Source organism: Myotis lucifugus, unplaced genomic scaffold (genome assembly GCF_000147115.1).
Source record: "Myotis lucifugus unplaced genomic scaffold, Myoluc2.0 scaffold_332, whole genome shotgun sequence".
In the NCBI taxonomy this organism is placed as follows: domain Eukaryota; kingdom Metazoa; phylum Chordata; class Mammalia; order Chiroptera; family Vespertilionidae; genus Myotis; species Myotis lucifugus.
The window spans coordinates 950344-969762 of record NW_005871380.1 but is presented as its reverse complement, the minus strand read 5'-3'; the positions used below and the strand labels follow the sequence as shown (position 1 = coordinate 969762).

The 19419-nt window shown below is 50.5% G+C and overlaps 1 protein-coding gene across 4 annotated transcripts in view; it reads right to left on the bottom strand.

The window, feature by feature from the left end:
* Window positions 1–1664: 1664 nt before the first annotated feature.
* The window catches only part of TBC1D24 (TBC1 domain family member 24), a 25117-nt gene continuing 7362 nt past the window's right edge, over window positions 1665–19419 (bottom strand). The window contains exons 1-10 of one of the 4 annotated variants that reach the window (XM_023764483.1): window positions 17871–17974; window positions 10858–10955; window positions 8433–9510; window positions 7785–7802; window positions 7104–7262; window positions 5874–5937; window positions 4504–4599; window positions 3939–4182; window positions 3388–3558; window positions 1665–2734 (exon numbers count right to left, since the gene is read on the bottom strand). In XM_023764483.1, coding sequence (XP_023620251.1) covers window positions 3404–3558; window positions 3939–4182; window positions 4504–4599; window positions 5874–5937; window positions 7104–7262; window positions 7785–7802; window positions 8433–9397 — 1701 coding nt within the window. In that variant the 5' untranslated portion in view covers window positions 9398–9510; window positions 10858–10955; window positions 17871–17974 and the 3' untranslated portion in view covers window positions 1665–2734; window positions 3388–3403. Of the gene's footprint in view, window positions 2735–3387; window positions 3559–3938; window positions 4183–4503; window positions 4600–5873; window positions 5938–7103; window positions 7263–7784; window positions 7803–8432; window positions 9511–10857; window positions 10956–17870; window positions 17975–19419 lie in introns of those variants that run through there. The other 3 variants (XM_023764482.1, XM_023764484.1, XM_023764485.1) reach the window with 3 other exon arrangements.

Below are 19419 nucleotides of genomic sequence, written 5' to 3'. Positions count from 1 at the left end.
TAGAGCGTCAGCCTGCAGACTGAAGGGCCCAGGGTTCGATTCCAGTCAAGGGCACATGCCTGGGTTGCTGGCTCGGTCCCCAGTGGGGGGCCTGCAGGAGGAAGCCAATCAACAATTCCCTCTCATTGTTGATGTTTCTATCTCTCTCTTCCTCTCCCTTCCTCTCTGAAATCAATAAAAATATATTTTAAAAAAATATATTTGAGCCCTAGCTGCTTTCTCAATGGTTAGAGCATCGGCCCTTGGCCTGAAGGGTCGTGAGTTCAGTTCTGGTCAAGGGCACGTACCTTGGTTGCAGGCTCCATCCCGCCCTGGTTGGGGCACGTGTGGAAGGCAACCAATCGTTGTGTCTATCTCACATCAATGTTTCTGTCTCTCTCCTCCCTTCCACGCTCCCTAAAAATCAATGAGAAAAATATATCGAGTGAGGATTAACAAAAAATAAAAATAAATTATTTTTGAAAAACTGATTTTCTGAAGCCCTAAAGGTATACAGTCCATTTTATTTTATTTTTATTTAAAAAATATTTTTATTGATTTCAGAGAGGAAGGGAGAAGGATAGATAGATAGAAACATCAACAATGAGAGAGAATCATTGACTGGCTGCCTCCTGCACGCCCCTACTGGGGATCGAGCCTGCAACCGGCATGTGCCCTTGGCTGGAATCGAACCTGGGACCCTTCAGTCCTCAGGCTGATGCTCTTACCCATTGAGCCAAACAAGTTAGGGCTACAGTCTATTTTAATAAATCACTGAATGAAGTGGTTTAAACTATATTGAATTTTTGTTTTTAAAATAAACTTTTAAACATTTCCAGAAAAACAAAGAATTCATTATGCAATTTCAAAAAACTGGCTAATTTTTAACATAAAAAACTAATCATAAATAATCAAGAAGAAATAATAGAGAATATTAACAAAATAAATTATGTGCTATTTGGGAACACCTAATATCATATAAGGACAATAATAAGAAAAATAAAGATAATAATAACATACCTTTTAGTTTAGCAGAAAAATTAGGAAGAAGAAATTCAAAGAAACTATTTTGTGTGCACACACAAATGTCATGATATAGAAATCATGACTAAGTAGCGATTGATCTCCCTGGGCTGGATGTCTGGGAAGGCCTGACAGGGGCTCTCAGGATAGCCACAGAGAATCTTCCGGGCTTACCAGAAAAAGAATCCCCAAGTTCAGGAAGTTTGTGGAGGGAGCTATGTAAATAGTACTAAAAAATACCGTTAGCGCCCTAGCCGGTTGCTCAGTGGGTAGAGCCTCAGCCTGTGGACTGAAGGGTCCTGGGTTCTATTGCAGTCAAGGGCAGGTAGGTCGGTTGTAGGCTCAATCCCCGGCCCTCATTGGGGTGCATGTGGGAGACAACCAATTGATGTGTCTCTCTCACATCGATCTTTCTCTGTCTCTCTCCTTCCCTTCCACTCTCTCTAAAAATCAAAGAAAAAAAAATCCTCAAGTGAGGATTAACAAAACAAAACAACAATAAAAACTTTTCTGAAAAGCTATGTTTTTAAAAGGCCTTCAACATTCTGGTGATAAAGCACTGACAAGCATAGTGGGGTGCAGCCTCCAGGGTCCCATTTGGTGATAAGCCTGGAGGGCAGAGCCCCTGGAGGTTCCTCCGGTTGAAGAGACCAAACTTGGACTATGTAATGAGACCGTGTTTAATAACACCAAAATACAAGCGAGGGCTGTAGGGGCTCAGAGGAAGGGGGAGTAGCGAGGGCTGCAGTGATCTGGGGTGGTTGGGTCAGCAGTGACACTGCTTCCCAGCACCTTTCCCCTCACAGCCTTTCAACAGTCCTGGAGGGACAGCAGAGCAGGATTGGTCCCATTTTACAGTTGGGGAAACTGAGTTCCAAATAAGTTCATTGGCTTGTCCAAAGCCACACGGGGTTCCTGGTCCTTTCTTCAGTCCCACTGTGGTCTGGCCAGAGGAGTTTGAGTAGGTGGACACCACAAGAAGAGCAAGCACAGTGTACAGACGGGCAGGGATGTGGTATGTAGGAACACTGAGGGGTGGGGTGGGGTGGGGCTGGCTGGAGGACAGTAATCCTTGGCACCTGCAGCCCAGGCTGCTGCAGCACAGTCACTTGGGTGTCTGCTTCTCCCCTCTTCCCTCCTGGGTGCCCAGGCCCTCAGGACCAGCTGAGGGAGGTCATAGGGCAAGAGGGCTGCTCCTTGCAGTGTTCATTGGTCAAGCTTCACTTGGCACCTACTGTGCATGAGTCCAGTGCAGAACCAGGCAGGGCAGGGTGGAAGAGGAAAGGTGGCAGCACAAGGAAGTCACACTATGTAGCCGATCACAGTGCTGTGAGGGGGATGCAGAGGGAACACACATGCCATGCAGAGGGGCTCGCATTGAAGGTGCCACGAGGGCAGGGAGTTAGGGAGGGTGCAGACCTGGCACACGGACTTGTGGGGAGGACTGGATGAGACAAGCACGACATGCTGAGGAGTCTGGATGGGATCCTGGGAACCAGGTCACTGCAGCGACATAGAAGAGATATGGGGCCACCACAGAGACTGCAGGAGAGCTTAGGAGGTTCTGACTGTGAGGAAGAGAACTGGAGAAGGCTCCGTGGGTCCAGGCTTCTCCAGGCAAGCCCCTGGAAATGGAGCTGGCTGGTTTGAGGTCAGAGGGCCCTCCCCTAGCCATCTTGGGAGGCCTCTCCAAGTGTGAGTACATAGTGAGGCCCAGAAGAAGCTTCAGACTCTGCAGAAACACAAGAATATATGATGTCCATTCTGGTTCTTCATCCCACTGGCCCTTAGCCCTCCCTTGGGAGGAGCCCAGAGCTCAGCATAGATCCTGTGTTCCCCAACCTCTTTCACCTTATGGCTAACTGTCCAAGAGGCAGCCCCAGGAGGCCAGCATGGGAAGGAGGACACTGGGTTAGAAGCCCCAGGCAGATGCTCCTGCCAAGAAAGTCCCCAAGGCACCTGTGTCCTCTGAGGACCAACACACCTCTGGAGAGCCAGAGCAGCAGGGCAGGCAGGAGGCTGCAGAGCCTTGCACAGAAGCCATGCAAAGAGGCACCAGCAGGGGGTGCCACAGACCCACGCTTGGCAGCCAGTTCCTTTTGCCTTTCTAGTTCTGTCTCCACCATGAAGGGATTAAGGATCAGGGGCTGCAAGTGGGGGGTGGCCCCACAGAGGAGAGCCAGGACCTGAGACCAAGGTGGAGGCAGTAGAAAGTCTGAGCAGGTCCTAGCAGAGTCAGGTGCCCCTGCCCCGCCCAGCATCAGGGCCCCAGCTGTATCCCAATGCTGCCTGTGCATGTGGTGAGGGTATCTTCATTCACTGCCTCTTCCCTAGAGAGCCCGCCCCACCCCACTGCCCCCCATCCCACAGTGGCAGCTCGGTCACCATCAGCACAGGCCTGTCAGCAGGTGTCGGGGTCCTGGAAGCCCCAGGCCTCCACAGCAGCGATGAGGAAGTTCTCAGAGCAGAGGGGCTGGTTGTTGAAAGTGTCGCAGTGGCCCGTGCGGCCCCGATTCAGGTCCCCATCGATGTAGAGAGCCTGGCCGCCCCCTCCACCTGCAGGATGCTCAGTCAGTGGCTGCCCCTCTGTCTGGTACTGCCCTGGAGGTGCTCTCCTCCTGCCCCTGAGCATCTCCACTTGTCCCTGCCCCAGCCTTGCTAGAGGCCTAAAACCACAGGGCCGACCTTCAACCCTCCAAAGCCTGCCAGCCCTCAGCCGGGGTCCAAATTCTAGGCTAGAGTCCACTTCCCAGCTGGTTTACCCAGAATACCTGCCCCTACTCCCGCTCCTCATGCCTGCTTTCTTCCTCTGCCATCACGGGGGCTCTGCCTGTCCTTCAGGTGAGGCACCTGCATCTGAGTCAGCAATGACTGACCCAGGGGCTTTGGCCACCCATGACCCTGTACCCTTCTCCAAGGCTAAGTGAGACACCCACCTATGATGAGGCAGTCACTGCCCCCAGCCATGAACATGGACTCAGTCTTGGAGGGCAGATTGAAGTGCCGAGTGGCCAGGAACGGTGAGAGGCGGTCAGCAGGGTCTGAGGATGTGGATGTGGACGACAAGGACATGGAGTGGTAGTGCCGGGATGGAGTGGCAGAGGTCTCCAAGGAGACTGGCTTAGTCAGCTCTGGGTGTTTGATGACCACCCACTCATAGCGCTGGACCTCCGGCTGCAACTGAAGATGAAAGGGCAGTATGAGGAGCTGGCACACTATGCCCTGCAGGGCCCTTCTGGCCACTTTCCTCCCACAAATCTTCATTGAAGAGCTCTGTGTATGAGGCCTCCTGCCAGGGCTGAGGAGACGGTGCCACACAAGGCAGGTAAGGGCCTGCCTGCTCTCATGGATCTCACGGTCTAATGATCACAAACCAGAAGAACACGGGAGGTTCTCCTGCAGGGTAACGGCTATAACAAAAGTAAACAGGGCCACGTGAGCAGGGTTGATAGGGGTGCTGGGCCTGTTGATCTTAGAGCACCTGCAGGGAAACCCACTTACCCTAAACACAAAGCATTCTCCGGTCCCAAAGAAGCCCAGTTTGCCTCCAAACTTATTTCTCTCGCTCCAGTCTGTTGACAGGTAAGCTCCACACACCTGGGGAGAAAGGCCAAGGTAAGGCTGTACCGTGCTGGCCTGCAAGAGCATCCCTTTGCTTAAGGCCTGCTCGGGGCCAAGGTACCATCACAGCTTTGTCACTGAACCCTCACTCCCACTTGAGGGCAAGAGCCGAAGCAGGTGAAGAGAGGTGTGGGAAGTCAGAGTTTGGAGGGCGTGGGGTTAGCAGTGAGGGTGGGAGTGGAGGGGTGGCTGCCATCAGCTCGTTTGGGATATTTTCATTTTGCTTCCCTCCTTGGCCCTCAAGCATGGGAATAGCCCCATGTCCACATTCTGTTGTTGGGCATCAGCCCCAAGGAGGCCCCTCAGATGAGAGCTTCCAGGAGGTACGCCTGCTCAACAACATTCTCCAACCCCCTGTCAGCCAGCAAAGCGCTTGATTTCACCATTAAAGTCAGGGTTTTCCCCAAGTGTCTGACAATCAGTCACCTGCTATGATACAGATGCCCAGGTTCCTCCTGGAAACCCAGACAGAGTCTGGAATGGGATGAGGAACCTAAAACTCCCATGGGTGCAGGTTTGGGAGCCACTTGAACCAGAAGCTTCTACCACCCTAGCCGGTTTGGCTCAGTGGATAGAGCGTCAGCCTGCGGACCAAAGGGTCCCAGGTTCAATTCCGGTCAAGGGCACATGCCTGGGTTGCGGGCTCAATCCCCAGTAGGGGGTGTGCAGGAGGCAGTCAATCAATGATTCTCTGTCATCATTAATGTTTCTATCTCTCTCTCCCTCTCTCTTCTTCTCTGAAATCAATAAAAATATATATTAAAAAAAAGAAGAAACTCAAGTGAAATGTTTAAAAAAAAAAAAGCCTCTACCACTGGCAGACACCCCCAGGATGGGGGCACATGAGCGCTGACCTCCCTAGTCTTGGTGACTTTCCAGGGGACAGACACTGTAGCAGAAAGGGCCCTGAGAACGACCTGTTAGGGGGTGAAGGCAGGTGAAGGCTGCTGACACACCTGGTGCTGGCTCACTGTGGTGGGAGGGGGCTGGACCTCGCTTACTGAGCATTTCTGCAATGGTCCTCCTAAGCAGCCAGGCTGTGCCAGCAGGGCCTGGGCCCTCAGGGGAAACAAGGAGGCCCTGGGCACTTGGGGTCAATAGGGAGGCTAGATTCACTTCATTGTGGAGGGTGGCTCTGCTCTGTGCCCCTAAGTGCGGGAATGCTGGGTGGAGGCTGCAGGGGCACAGGAGCAGCAGAGTACCCAAAACTCAGAGGCCAGAACCCCAGGCTCCCTCTGGTCCCTGCTCACCTCCTTTTGTGTGGTCTTAATGAGCAGGAGGGTGGGCTCGTGTCCTTCACACTGGAAATAGAACCTGGGGGAAGAGACCACACGTGCCAGTCCTGATGGGAAGCAGTTCTCCTGAACTCCTTCCCACACCACCTCTAGCCAGTTTTGCTGACAGCACTCACAGCGCCTGGGAAACCTGGACTGCTAGGGGCAGACGGGCCCAGGACTGCATTTCCTTATCTCCTGGGGACCAGGCACTGTGGCCAAGGACCTAGCAACACTCTGGACTGGGCACTCTTCTAAGCCAAGGGGAGCTCCCCCAGGGTCTGCAGGGTGAGCAGTCAGCTGCCCCAGGACTGTCTGCCCTGGTGTGAAGCATGGCAAATCGCTCCCAGCAGGCAGAGCTGTGTGCCAGGTGCTTCAGAGAAGCAAAAACAAGAGGAACAGGTCCCTGCTCTAGGAAAGCTCAGAGTCCAAGCATGTGGGAGCTGTTGGCACTGGGAAGCATGTGAGGAAGCCTGAGGTTGCCACTGTGGTGGCTCCAGGTGCCCAGTGCTTGGCTGGCAGCCCTGGCAGCTCCATTTAGCTGTCCCTCAGTCACACAGAGGTTGGGGCTGGGCGAATGTAGCTCTGGCTGTGCCATAATGCTCATGGGGCTACAGACAGTCCCCGCCACGTGGGCTGGGCCAACTCTGCCTGTGTTGCCTCTGCTGGGTCACCTGTGACCCAAGCCAGAGTGTCTGAGGCTCAAGGGGGTGCTGAACCTGACAGAGCTGCCAGCGAGGCAGTGTGCCCTGGGGAGTCCAGCACAGCCCCAGCTCCATAGGGCCAACCTGTTCCTGGCTTGTGGACTGACAGAGTGGGGGTGGGGAGTACTGAACCACACAGCCTGTTGCCTTGAGTAGTCCTCTCTTATAGCTCTGTAAGTTCCCATGTCATCACCATGCCTACATGAGGACATGGAGCTGTGGCGTGTATGGTAATGACCGACCCCTGAATTTGGGTGGCTTGGGAATGAGAGAAGCCCAGAAAAGGGCTTCCCAATTCTAGGGCCCCAAGAAGAGGCAGGGCCTCACCCAGGTGCCAAGGTTCACAGGCCCATTTTCAGCGTGACTTCCTGGAAGCACAGATAGAACCAGAAGCTGGACAACTTCACCACTCCCTCTGCCCCTCCAGCACCACCTGACTCTTAGAGTCCATGCCTCGGGGCCTCGGAGGGCAGGCCTAGCCTCCCCAGTCTCCCAGCATTACCTAGTCAAGCTGTACCCATGCTGCAGTGAGGAGAAGAGCAGGAGGGGCTGACAGAGGGCGAATCGCTCAGGGATCCAGGACCAGATATCTCTCATCTCCTTCACACTGACAATCTCCGAGTGAAAGTTCTCCGCATGAACAGCCAGATGCACAAACTGCCTGGGGAGAGCCAGGAGAGACTCAGCGCACACCTGCAACCCCAGGCCTGACCATACCCCCTACCCTGGGGGTGTGCATTGGATCTCTTGAAAGCTAAGCCTGGAGGGAACTTCTCACCTGTTCAGCCAGGTTAAAGCCTGGTCCAAGGTACCCTCAGGAAGAAACAGGGTGGAGCTGTCCCCTGGAGCCCCACTCCCATCCCCTCCTTACTAAGAGGGGAGAGCCCAAGCCCAGACAAGGACAAAAGCACCTTTTCTCTAAGAAATGGGGACAGAAAGTGAGTCAGCTCTGGCAAGACAATGCTCAAGGCCAGCCAAGCACAAACAGAGAGCACAGCTGAGGAAACTAAGCAAACAGACAGACAGACAGAAGAACAAACAGATGGTTCCTGAACATCAGCCAGGCTCCAAGGCAGCACTGCAGAAGCAAGCCCTGAGAGCCAGCACAAGTAGCCAGACCCCGGGATAGCCAGGCCAGAAGACAGAGAGAATCCAGGCATGGAGATGTGGTTTCCAGACCTACCTTTTAGAAAGTGAAACACTGAAAAACAGGAGGAAGCAACGGACATGGAGAAGAAGAAGAAAAATAAAACAGACAAGGAGAGGTTAGTAGTAAGTACTGATGTCTAGGACATGTCTGCCTTTGGCCTGGAAGAAAGGCCTTCACACCTACAGTCATGTCATCTGCCACCAAGACAGTATCAAGACACCGTGGGCCTTTCCCATCCCTGCTCCCCACGGGTCTGAGTTCAGGGCAGGGGGCATGTCCAGCAGCAAGTGAGCCCAGAGCTGGAGGGGTAGAAGAGGGGCCCCCCCACAAAAAAAAAAAAAAAAAAGAAAAAAGAAAAGAAATGACCAGAGGCAGCCAGTCTGGCCCACTCTTTGGTCTTCTGACCACATGGTCAACACCCAGCTTTCATCTCCGCCTTAGGCCTCAGGCCTGAGGACAGTAACGTGTCTTTCATTCCCACAGCTGCCTCAGCAGCCTATGGCTGTAACCAGGAAAGTCCTCTCTCTTTTCCTGTAATTTCCTATCCATGTACAGGAGGCTGTCTGGCAGTAGGCAGACCAAGAGGCTGGCAGGACAAGCTCATGCCTAAGTCCCCAGGATGTATTCCACCAAAGCCCCACCCTAAGTGGCCCCTAGCAGCCTGCCCAGAGGCCAGCCTACCTCTTCTGCTTGACGGTGATACCCCTCTGCTTCAGAGCTTTCTCATTGGCCATCTGCAGAAGCTGAATCTCCTTCCGAGAGAAGAGGCGGATGGCGAATGCTTTCTCCAGCAGCTTCTCAGGAGACACGGTCTTGGCGATGTCCTTGACGAAGGTGCGGATGTCCTGCTTCACGTTATCTGACTCAAGCGGCTGTCCAGCTCTCACCTTGTGAAAGAACTTGAGGATTGCCAATGCCACGCGGTACAGCACCTTGTAACCTTCCACCAGAAAAACATCAAAGACACGAGCGAAGTAGCTGAGGGGAAGCTCCCCAAACAGCCAGCGCTGCCAGTCCGCATAGACCTGCAGGACGTCCTCCGACACGGCCACCATCAGCTTGTGGGCTGCCTGACAGTACTTGTTCACCAGGTCCCCAAATGTCATGCAGGAAGACTCAAAGGCCAGAAAGCTCTGATCGATCAGCTTCTTGCTGGGGTCATTGCAGGCCAAGATGCGGCAGGCCTTCTCGAAGCACTCAGCTTCATCAATGCTGTAGTGCAGGAGCAGGGCTACGACCGCAGGCAAGGCGGGGCAGAAGGAGATGTCAGGGAACTGGTTGGCAATGCACAGCAGAATCTTCCGAACAGCACCCTCACCCCGTGTGTTCAGGCAGTAGCTGGGCACCTGCGTGTTGTCCACAAACTCAGGCAAGGGCAGGGTGCTGCTGCTGTGCTTGCCCACGATCTTGCCCACAATGTCACTGTACACGCTGGCATCGGGAGTGACTGTGCGGCAGGGAATGTCCCGGATCAGGCGCTGGTACACCTTCCCCCGCAGAGCATGGCTGTGGGCCCAGTAACCCTGGCGGGCCAGCTGCTTCAGTTCTTGCAGCTCGGTGCAGCTCAGTTCCTTGGGTCCCAGGTCCTGGATGGCAGTGTCCATCTTGTCTCTGTCCACAAAGCAGTTGTACCCCTGGGAGTCCATAGTGCAGGCTGTACCCGGGAGGAGGGCCCTGGGCTGCCAGGAAGGGGCAGAGCAGCTAAATCTTCCAGCCACCTCTGGAGGCTTTTCTGCTAACCTGTTTGCCACCCCATGCCCTGTAGGATTAAAAACCATGCTTAATACATGTGTATAAAGGTTCTCATTTTAGAGAATATGTTTTTGTTTGACTCTTTATATAAAGTATTATAAGGGCTCCATTTAAGATAGATGGATATTCTGAGAGGTCACTATGAACTCTGGAGTGTAACTTCTTTTCATGGAGCTTATCAAGTTACTGTAATAGGTCACACAGATTATGAATATCAAGAAGCTAGAAACAAGTTCCTGGAAGGGCTTCAAAAGAGAGCCTGACAACAACTCTCAGTTAGGGATGGAAGGCCTATCAGGCTCCCACACACTACCATCCTGTGGCCTGTGGGCCTTATGAAAGGATCCACTGGTTAAGGGGACCTATTTAAGTCAAGATATGCTTTGTTTCAGTTCTCCAAGGTTTCAGGCCTTTAGCCAGCTGTGTATCATGAGGAAGACACACCCTACTCTGCCCCACTGTCCCTGGGCTAGAATTCAGAGGCCAGCTCTTAACCTTCTAAACATGCTAGCTAGGCTTTAGGCAGACTAGAGAAGAAATACTAGTGAGGAGTAGACATGAGGGCTGAGAAATAAATAAAGCTGTTACAGCTTCAAAATTAGACTTTTTGATTGATTGTTAATCCAAACCCAAGGATATATATATTTTTAATATCACTATTTTTTTATTTTTGTATTTTCTATTGACTTCAGAGCGGAAGGGAGAGGGTGAGATAGAAACATCAATGATGAGAGAGAATCAATGATCAACTGCCTCCTGCATGCCCCCTACTGGGGATCGAGCCTGAAACCTGGGCATGTATCCTCAACTGGAATTGAACCCGGGACCCTTCAGTCTGCACTATCCACTGAGCCAAACCAGCTAGGTCCCAAGGATATTTTTTCCATTGATTTTTAGAGAGGGGAAGGGAAGCGGGAGGAGTGGGGGAAGAGAGGGGGAAGGAAAGCATCTATGTGAGAAAGACAAATTGATTGGTTGCCTCCCGACTAGGGCTGGGGATCAAACCTGCAACTCAGGTACATGACCTTGACTGGGAATTGAACCCGAGACCCCTCAGTGTGTGGGCCAATGCTCCAACTGAGTCACACCGGCCAAGGCAAAATTAGACATTTTTATATCCAAATGAACCAGAAGTATTGGGGGATTTGACACTATCTCTTCATTTGAGGCAACTATTGAAATTCAGGCAGACATTTAAAAATGGGTGAAATGTGCTATGTGAGACTCTGGCTGATAGGTCACTGCAGGTGAACAAGACAGAAATCTATGTTGAGGATACCACAATTTAACAGTTTTTGCTAAAGGCTACTGTCCTTGGCCTTTACAATAGTCTGCCTATGTACCTCAAACTAACCTTTCTGCCTGTGATGCTGGAAGTGTCTGGAGATGTCTGGAGGGTTTGCTTCAGTGAGTTTTGGTAAATTCAGTTTCTCTTGAATCTAGAACATTCATCTGAAAATATAAAAAGCAAAAAATATCTTAAGAACATTGAGTGGAAAGTAAAGAATTATAGTTTAACACCTGTATTGTGAGAAGGTATCTTAAGAAAGCACCTTGATACTTTTTTTGTAGTAAAATATACATAAAAAATTTACCATTTACAAGTGTATAGTTCAGTAGCATTAAGTACATTCACACTGTTGTTTGTGCAACATCACCACCATCCATCTCCAGAACTTTTTCATCTTCCCAAACTGAAACTCTGTGCCCACTAAATGCTAACTCCTAGTTCCCCCTTCACCTGGCAACAACCATTGTAACCTCTGTCTCTAAGAATCTGACTATTCTAAATACCTCATATTAGTGGAATCATACAATATTTGTCCTTTGTGTCTGGCTTATTTCACTGATCATAATGTCCTTAAAGTTCATCTATATTTATAGCATGCTTCAAAAATTTTTTTCAATATATTTTTATTGATTTCAGAGAGGAAGGGAGAGGGAGAGAGAGCTAGAAACATCTATGGTGAGAGAGACTCATTGATTGGCTGCCTCCTGCACACCCTCTACTGGGGATCGAGCCCACAACCCGGGCATGTACCCTTGACCAGAATCGAACCCAGGACCCTTCAGTCCACAGGCTCTATCCACTGAGCAAAACTGGCTAGGGCAACACTTTGTTTTTTAAAGCAGTTTTAGGGTCACAGCAAAATTGAGAGGAAGATACAGAGACTTCCCATATACCTCCTTCCCCCACACATGTCTAGCCTCCTCCATTATCAATACCCCCCTCCATGCCCAGGCCCATTTGGCTCAGGGAATGGAATGTTAGCCCATGAACTGAAGGGCCTGGGTTTGATTCTGGTCAAAGGCAGGTACTTTGGTGCAGGCTCGATCCCCAGCCCTGGTCAGAGTGTGTGCGGGAGACAACCAATCTATGTGTCTCTCTCACATCAATATTTCTCTGTCTCTTTCTCTCCTCTTCCCATCTACTCTAAAAAGTAATGAAAAAATATACTCAGGTCAGGATTAACAACAACAAAAATCCCCCACCATGAGTAGTACATTTGTTATAACTGATGAACCTACATTGACACATCATAATCACCCCAAATCTACAGATTAATAAAGGCTCACTCCTGGTGTTATACATTCTATATGTTTGGACACATGTAAAATGACATATACTAGTATTCTCATTACTGTATCACATGGAGTATTTTCACTGCCCCCCAAGTTCTCTGTGCTCTACCGGTTCATCCCTGTCCCTGCCCCCATTTATCAGATTTTCATTCCTTTTTATGGCTAAAAAACATTCCATTATGTGAATAGAGCACAATTTGCTTATCCATTCATCTGCTGCTAGACATTTGGGTCCTTTTTACATTTTGGCAATATAAATAATGCTGTTGTGAACATGGGTGTATAAGTATCTGTTCAAGTCCCTGTTTTCAATTCCTTTGGATATACAGTATATCCATTGATACTGTGCTTTCCCATAGAAAACATTAATTAGCCCTGACTGGTTTGGTTCAGTGGATAGAGTGTCAGCCTACGTACTCAAGGGTCCCAGGTTCGATTCTGGTCAAGGGCATGTACCTTGGTTGCGGGCACATACCCAGTGGGGAGTGTGCAGGAGGCAGCTGATCGATGTTTCTCTCTCATCGATGTTTCTAACTCTCTATCCTTCTCCCTTCCTCTCTGTAAAAAAATCAATAAAATATATTTTAAAAAAAGAAAACATTAATTAAAATAAGTTTTTCTGACAACATCCATTTAATATATCTCACTGGAAAAGCTTCACCCACAGTAGAACCAGGCCTGCTGCCAGTGCTGGGACCTTCTTCCTCAGAAGAAAAGAAACCCAAATTGGGATTGATTTGTTTGCTCTGTTCTGGGAGAAAAGGCAGTGAGGATTTCCTTCTTCCCAGGTTCTGAAGACCAGGAAAACAGGCCCACTCACACACCCACGCCCATGCCCAGGCTGCACTCCACAATCTTCCATGTGCAAATTACCTATAGCTTTTAAATCCTTCATTCTAGGCTCTGAGCCCACTAACCTTTGGAGGGACCCCAGGCCCATCCTGTTTGTGTGAAAAGAACCAGCTCCTTATCGGGGCAATAAACATGTTTATAAACAGAACAAGAGCAGGGCAGGACAGCACCAACCCTCACTCAACTGGCCTCAGATTCAGGTTGAATATTAAACTGGAAACTCCAAAAGTGATTATCGCACCTTGCAAAGTTCCTTCAGACAGGGCCCACAGTTTTGTTTGTTGCTGCAAGTTGCCCAGAGACACACTGGATTCAGAGGGACTCTGAGGAAAGGCCACACCCAGGAGACCCTGAAGGAGCTCCCAGGACCCCCGTAGGCCTCCGCCCCAAGCCGCCATCCAAAAAGAGGGCATGCTGTTTCTGGGGCCGGGCAAACAGGCTTGCAGTCACCTTTTTAGGCATCTATAAAACCAGGTCCAGGATGGTTTCCTTAGGTTTCTCTTTACACAAATGCATAATCATAAACAAGTCAAAGAATACACAATTACAGAGTAAAAATGTAAAATCCTGTTTATGTTTTCCCTTCATTCTTACTCCCTCTTCCACCTAAGATAATCATTCATTGCTCACGTATTATATCCTACAAAGCCTTTTCTTATATTTACACACATTCACAGCTGAGTTAGATTTTAAAGACTGGCTACTGAGACGGAGAACTCAGGAGGCGGGAAACAGATAAAAAACAAAACCATTCCGTTAGATACTCACACTCGGGAGTTTACGTAAGTTTTAGGGTTGAAGTGATGCTCTCTCCCTGTTATTCCACCTGCAGCATGCAGCCATCACACAACACTGTCTACACCTCCCCAACACGAAACATGGCTTCACCTGTTCTCCACAGTCCCCCAGCTCCTGACAAAGGTCAAGGGAGAGAAGGGAGGCAGGAGCAAAAGTTGGAAATGATCCAGTTTCAAGTCAGACAAGTCTGGCTTCAAAGTCCTGCTCTGCCACTTGTTTGCCTGAACCTCAAACAAGCCATGGCTCTTTCCTGAAAGGCAGGTGCCTGTCTATAAAACAGAGCTGCCAACACAATCCGCCTCACCATCATTAGTCCCATGCAACACCTAAGGGCTCAGCTCTTACTTGGGGCTCACTGGCTGGGGTGTGGGTGACATCCCACTCTCTCTCATTTCCACTCACCCCTGCCCAGGCAGTCCAGGGCAGGCAGCCAGCAGGGCCCGGCCAGCAGCTGCACTTTCCCTCAGACTCAGAGTGGGAGGAAGGGAGGGAATGGTTTCTCACCATAAACACTGCACTCACCTAAAGGCCACCCCCCAAGTTCACTGCACAGGAATGGGGGTGGGGGAAGGGCTAGTTCTCTGAAGTGGTAGGGGGCTGGCCCCAGCTGCCTGGAATGTAGGGAAGTACCGCTGACCCTTGAACAACATAGGTTTGAACTGCACAGGTCCACTTATACAAGGATTTTTTCTTTTCAGTACTGTAAATGTATTTTATCCCAAATTTATTTATTTTTATTGATTTCAGAGTGGAAGGGAGAGGGAGAGAATGAAACATCAATTATGAGAGAGAGGGAGAGAATGAAACATCAATTATGAGAGAGAACTATCGAATCAGTTGCCCTCTAATGGGGACCGAGTGTGCCCTTGACATGAATCAAACCTGGGACCAACCCTTCAGTCCACCAGCCGATGCTCTATCCACTGAACCAAACCTTTTCTTTTTTTTTTTAATTTTTTTTTTATTGCTTAAAGTATTACAAAGGGTATTACATATGTAAATGTATTTTCTTAATACTATTTTCTTTTCTCTAGCTTACTTAATTGTAAGAATACAGTATATAAATATATATAACATACAATGTTATATAACATAATGTCAATCAATTATGTTATTGGTAAGGCTTTTAGTCATCAGTAGGCTATTAGTAGTTTTTGGGGAGTCAAAAGTTATATATGAATTTTCAACTGCACGACGGGTCCCCTGATCTCTCTTCAAGAGGGTCCCCTAATCCCCATATTGTCCAAAGGTCACCTGTATTTTGTGTCTTTTATCCTCAGCTTTAGGCCTAGCCTGCAATTCTGGGAAAAGAGGAAAAATTCAACTCATCCCGTTAGACTCCAAGAACTGCAGACAATGATCATTTCAGATAATGGGGACACCAACCACATAGCCTGTCTGCAGGGTGGCGGCTACTTTAGCTAGGGTCGTTAGGGCAAACCTCTCCCAACCTGAGCTTAAGTGTGAGAAGGAAGCAGCCAGAAGAGCTGAGAAAAAGTCACTCTGGACAATGAGAAGAGCAAGTGCAAAGGCCCTGAGGCAGGAACAGGCCTAGTGTGCTCTGGGGAAATAAGGGCACCAGTATGGCAGAGCACAGCGAGCAAGAACACGAGCAGCAGAGATACCCACAGCATGGATCATGCACAGGGAGAGATTTGAATTTTATTATCAGCATAGAGGGACTCAGAGTGGGAAGCAGCGAAGGAATGTGATTCGATGGATACGTTTAAAAGCCAATTGCCAGGATTAACTGAGACTGTTTATAGAAAGCACTCAGCCTAGCCTGACATGCCAGGGCAACTCAGATGTCCCAAGGGCATCTCAGTTAGTGCTCCTTGGGGTCCCCTGACCTGGCACTGGCTCTGAGGTATCTGGAGAGTGACAGGGTGGGTCAATGCTTGACCAGTCCTGCGGAGGGGCCGGAGTACCCCCTCCCACGAGAGAGGTGCAGCCACGGGAGGCCCCCACTGAGGCTCTCCCACAGACCCACACAAGTCTCTCACTGTGGCTACTCTGACAGACCTTCTTCCCCTTCTGTGCTGTGCTGCTGCTTCCCACCCAGAAAGTCCCTTCCAGTGACCCTCACACCCCTTTTCCTCACAATCACTGTGTCTGTTTTTGAGAATTCAGGCTACCTGATGGAAAGCAAATATTTCTTAAAAAGAAAAAACAAAAACATACATGGAAATGAGTGACCTCTATTTCCCCAAAATATTATCTTGCTATGTCGGGGACACCTCTGTCCAGCTCCCCATCCTGTCATGATGACCACCTCTGTCCAAAGTACACTGTCCTGGGTCTGCCAAGGGCAAGTTCACATCAGACTCTGATGAGACACGATGTATTAGGGGCTCCCTTCAGCGGTTGCAGGCCCACAGCCCCAACAGAGAACTCCCCAGTCTGTGCTCACAGAAGGAGGTAAGGGGCCATCTGGGGTGGGAGGAGCCAGGCCTCCCTGAACCTGCTTGCTATGCATGCAGCCCTCCAAGATTTCTGATCAGGACCAGGGCAGGAGGAAAAGTGGACACAGAAGGAAGGGCAAGACCTTATTGTGGACAGTGGGGGGGAGACATCAGGACCAAGCAGTGGGGGTTTAGCTGGACCTCTCCCACCCTATCTTCAGGGACGGCCGAACACAAATCCCACAGCTGCTGGTTGTCAGGCGATTTAGCTTTGCATTTCTATCTCTAATTCTAAGGACAACCCCACGGCATGGGGATTTGCTCCACCTTATAGAGGAGGAAACTGGGATATAGAGGTACCTGTGGGGTCCCCAAGTACAGAGAGAACTATCCCTGATGTGTCAGTCTCCAGAACACTCACAGTAAACCCACAGTGCCTAAGACCCCTCTCCCATGTGGGACAGTCAGCCCCATCCATGCTCCCTCTTCAGCAAGCTCAGGGCTGGCTTCTCAATTCCTCCTGCTGTCCAGGTCTGATGAGTCATAAGACCTCTATGTTTATCAACTCTTAAGTGGGGAACATGATTTTCCCAAACAATTGGATTTGAAAACAAATTTACTTTCATGTGACAAACAGAGACCCTCACATTAAGCCTGGGCGTTCCATCTTAACCACCAACCAACATGGGCACTACACCTTCCATTCACACCACCTTTCCTGGGGGGCCCAGTACCCCATCATGACTCTCCTTGTCCCAAATTTTTATTGATTTGACAAACATATTGAGTTGCCTTTTCTGTGCTGGGTCCTGAGCAGGACACTGGGGACAAGAGAGTAAAAGATGGCTCTCCAGGAGAGTAATGATCACAGCCCAAGCAGGAAGTGCTGTGAGGCCAGGCAGGGCCCTGGAAGACCACCAAGGCAGGACACTGACTCCACATGAGCACTGAAGAAGGAGCAATGGTATCCCTAGTGTACCATAAAGATGGGGAGTATACCATTCAATGCGAAGGTAGAGAATGGGTGCATGAGGGAGGGCACAGCAAGTTGGGGAGCCTAAGGCAGGCAGTGGCTGAAGATGGGATAAGAGGGGGGCTGGTGGTCTTTCGAGCCAGCTGCACTAGAATATTGGATGTCATCCTCCACATTAAGGAGCTGGAGGAGAGCCTAAGCAACAGTGCATTTTAGAAAAATCCCCCTGGTGGTTCAGGAGGAAGGAGGCCAGAGGCCAGAAGAGGATGCATGAGGAAGGCTGAGTCAAGCCTGGCCGGGGAAAATGGAGAAGATGGGGTGGACCCAAGAGACTGCCCAGGGGTTGGATTCTACCAGATGAGGTGACCAATGGTGGGGGGCAGCACCCAAGCACTGAACAGAGAATTTTGGCCCAGGGGTAGGGTTTTGGTGGGACAGAGGTAGCACTCCATTTTGAAGTTGAAAGTACCTCTCAAGCAAATGCCAGAGCAGCTCAGTTTGGAGGCAGAACCCTGGGCTGCTGTGCCAAGGTCCTGCCCAGACACCCAGCCCTCAGCCCAGAGGCCCACGCTGGCTCGTGAACTTCTCACCCAGTTGACCTCAAAGACAGCCCCCCCACACACACCAGGACTCTTCCAAAGTGCCAAATGTGGTGCCACTGGGCAAGAGGCACCCTTGTGCAGAGTGAGGTTGGCACTCCCAGGACTCCTACCCACTCCTACTGCCCCCTACCCAGCCCCGGCCTAATCACCACCTCACCTTGGCTGCCAGAACAGCTCACAGTTGAAGGACCCAGGGCTCGGCCTGTTTGGGCCTTAGTCACTGTACCACAGGACAAGGTGGACGCTCTGTGGGTGTCAGCTGCTGTGTCTCAGTTCTTCCTCTCTAAGTCTGAGCAATCTTATATCCGTTTCCCAAGAGTGGAACCAGAAAACAAAGAACTAAGAGGAAGGAGGCTGCAGCTCCAGCCTGACAGATGACTGGGCAAGGAGAGAAAGGAGGGGCAATAAGGTGCTCTGTTCTGGCCTGAAGAGTTCCATGTGAAAAATGCACACTTCTCTGTATCCCCAGAGCAGGATTCGGAACATTTGTTCTCTGGGTAGTCCATCTATCTTAAAAAAAAAAAAAATTTCAGGGAGGAAGGGAGAGGAAGAGAGAGATAGAAACATCAATGATGAGAGAGAATCATCTATCGGCTGCCTCCTGCATGCCCCCCACTGTGGATTAAGCCCACAAACTGGGCATGTGCCCTGACCGGGAATCGAACTGTGACCTCTTGGTTCATAGGTCGATGCTCAACCACTGAGCCATGCTGGCCAGAGGGTAGTCCCTCTATTTTAGAAACCATCAATCCCCAGTGAGGTGGAGCTTGTAGAGGCAGAGCAAGCCAGGACAGAGCAGAATGACTGAGTCCCTTGACACCAACTTGGCATCAGGGGACAGGCATGCAAAGGTGACAGCACCTCACTCTAGCCCTCAGGTGTGCGAGGTCTGAGGATAGGAAAGACACAGCAATTACAGGGCATGTTCACTGCCTGCTAAGGAGATGCTCAGAGTGCCAGTGATGGGGCAGGTGGGGAATGTAGCAGCAGGACAGGGAAGGGAAAACAACCTGTGTGTAGGAGGGGAATGCACATCTGGATGGCTGAGTGTAACTTAGCTTGCAGGGCATTACAGTAGGGGCGGCAGGGACCATGGCACAGCTGGAAAGGTTTCTGTGCAGGAGAAGGTGGAGGGAGATAAGGAGTCAGGAGATATTCCTGAAGCCGTCCACCTTGGACAACCAGGGGGTGGGGACAGGCCTGGAGCAAAATGCACTGCAAGTGGTGTGGACCCTCTCCTAGTATGTTATGCAGGAACCTTCCTCTCAAGCCTGAGTCAAGTTTAATTTCCTCACAAGAGGCCCAGTTCTCCCACCCAGCCATGGGGAGAGGCCAGGGAAATGCCCAATCCTAACCCAGGAATCTGCTGTAGCCCCCAGAGACACAGCTTCAGGACTGTGTCTAGACCCCCAGGTGGAGGACACTCATCTCCCCACACCAGGCCCCAGCTGTAGGATAAGTCCCAATTCTACGATGGCTGCTGGTGACATTGTCACTGACTGAGGTGACCACTGTCACTGATCCTCCACGTCCCCTTGCCTTGGTGCCCTCTTTTTACCCACCTCACTCCCACCTCCCATCTTTCTCTGGAACACGTCTGTGGGAAACCCATTACCTCATCCTCTCCCAGAATGCACCCTTCTTCCTCCTGGTCAGACAGCAGCCAGCTACTCCCCAGTCCCTGCCCCCTCTCTCCAGGACGTCCC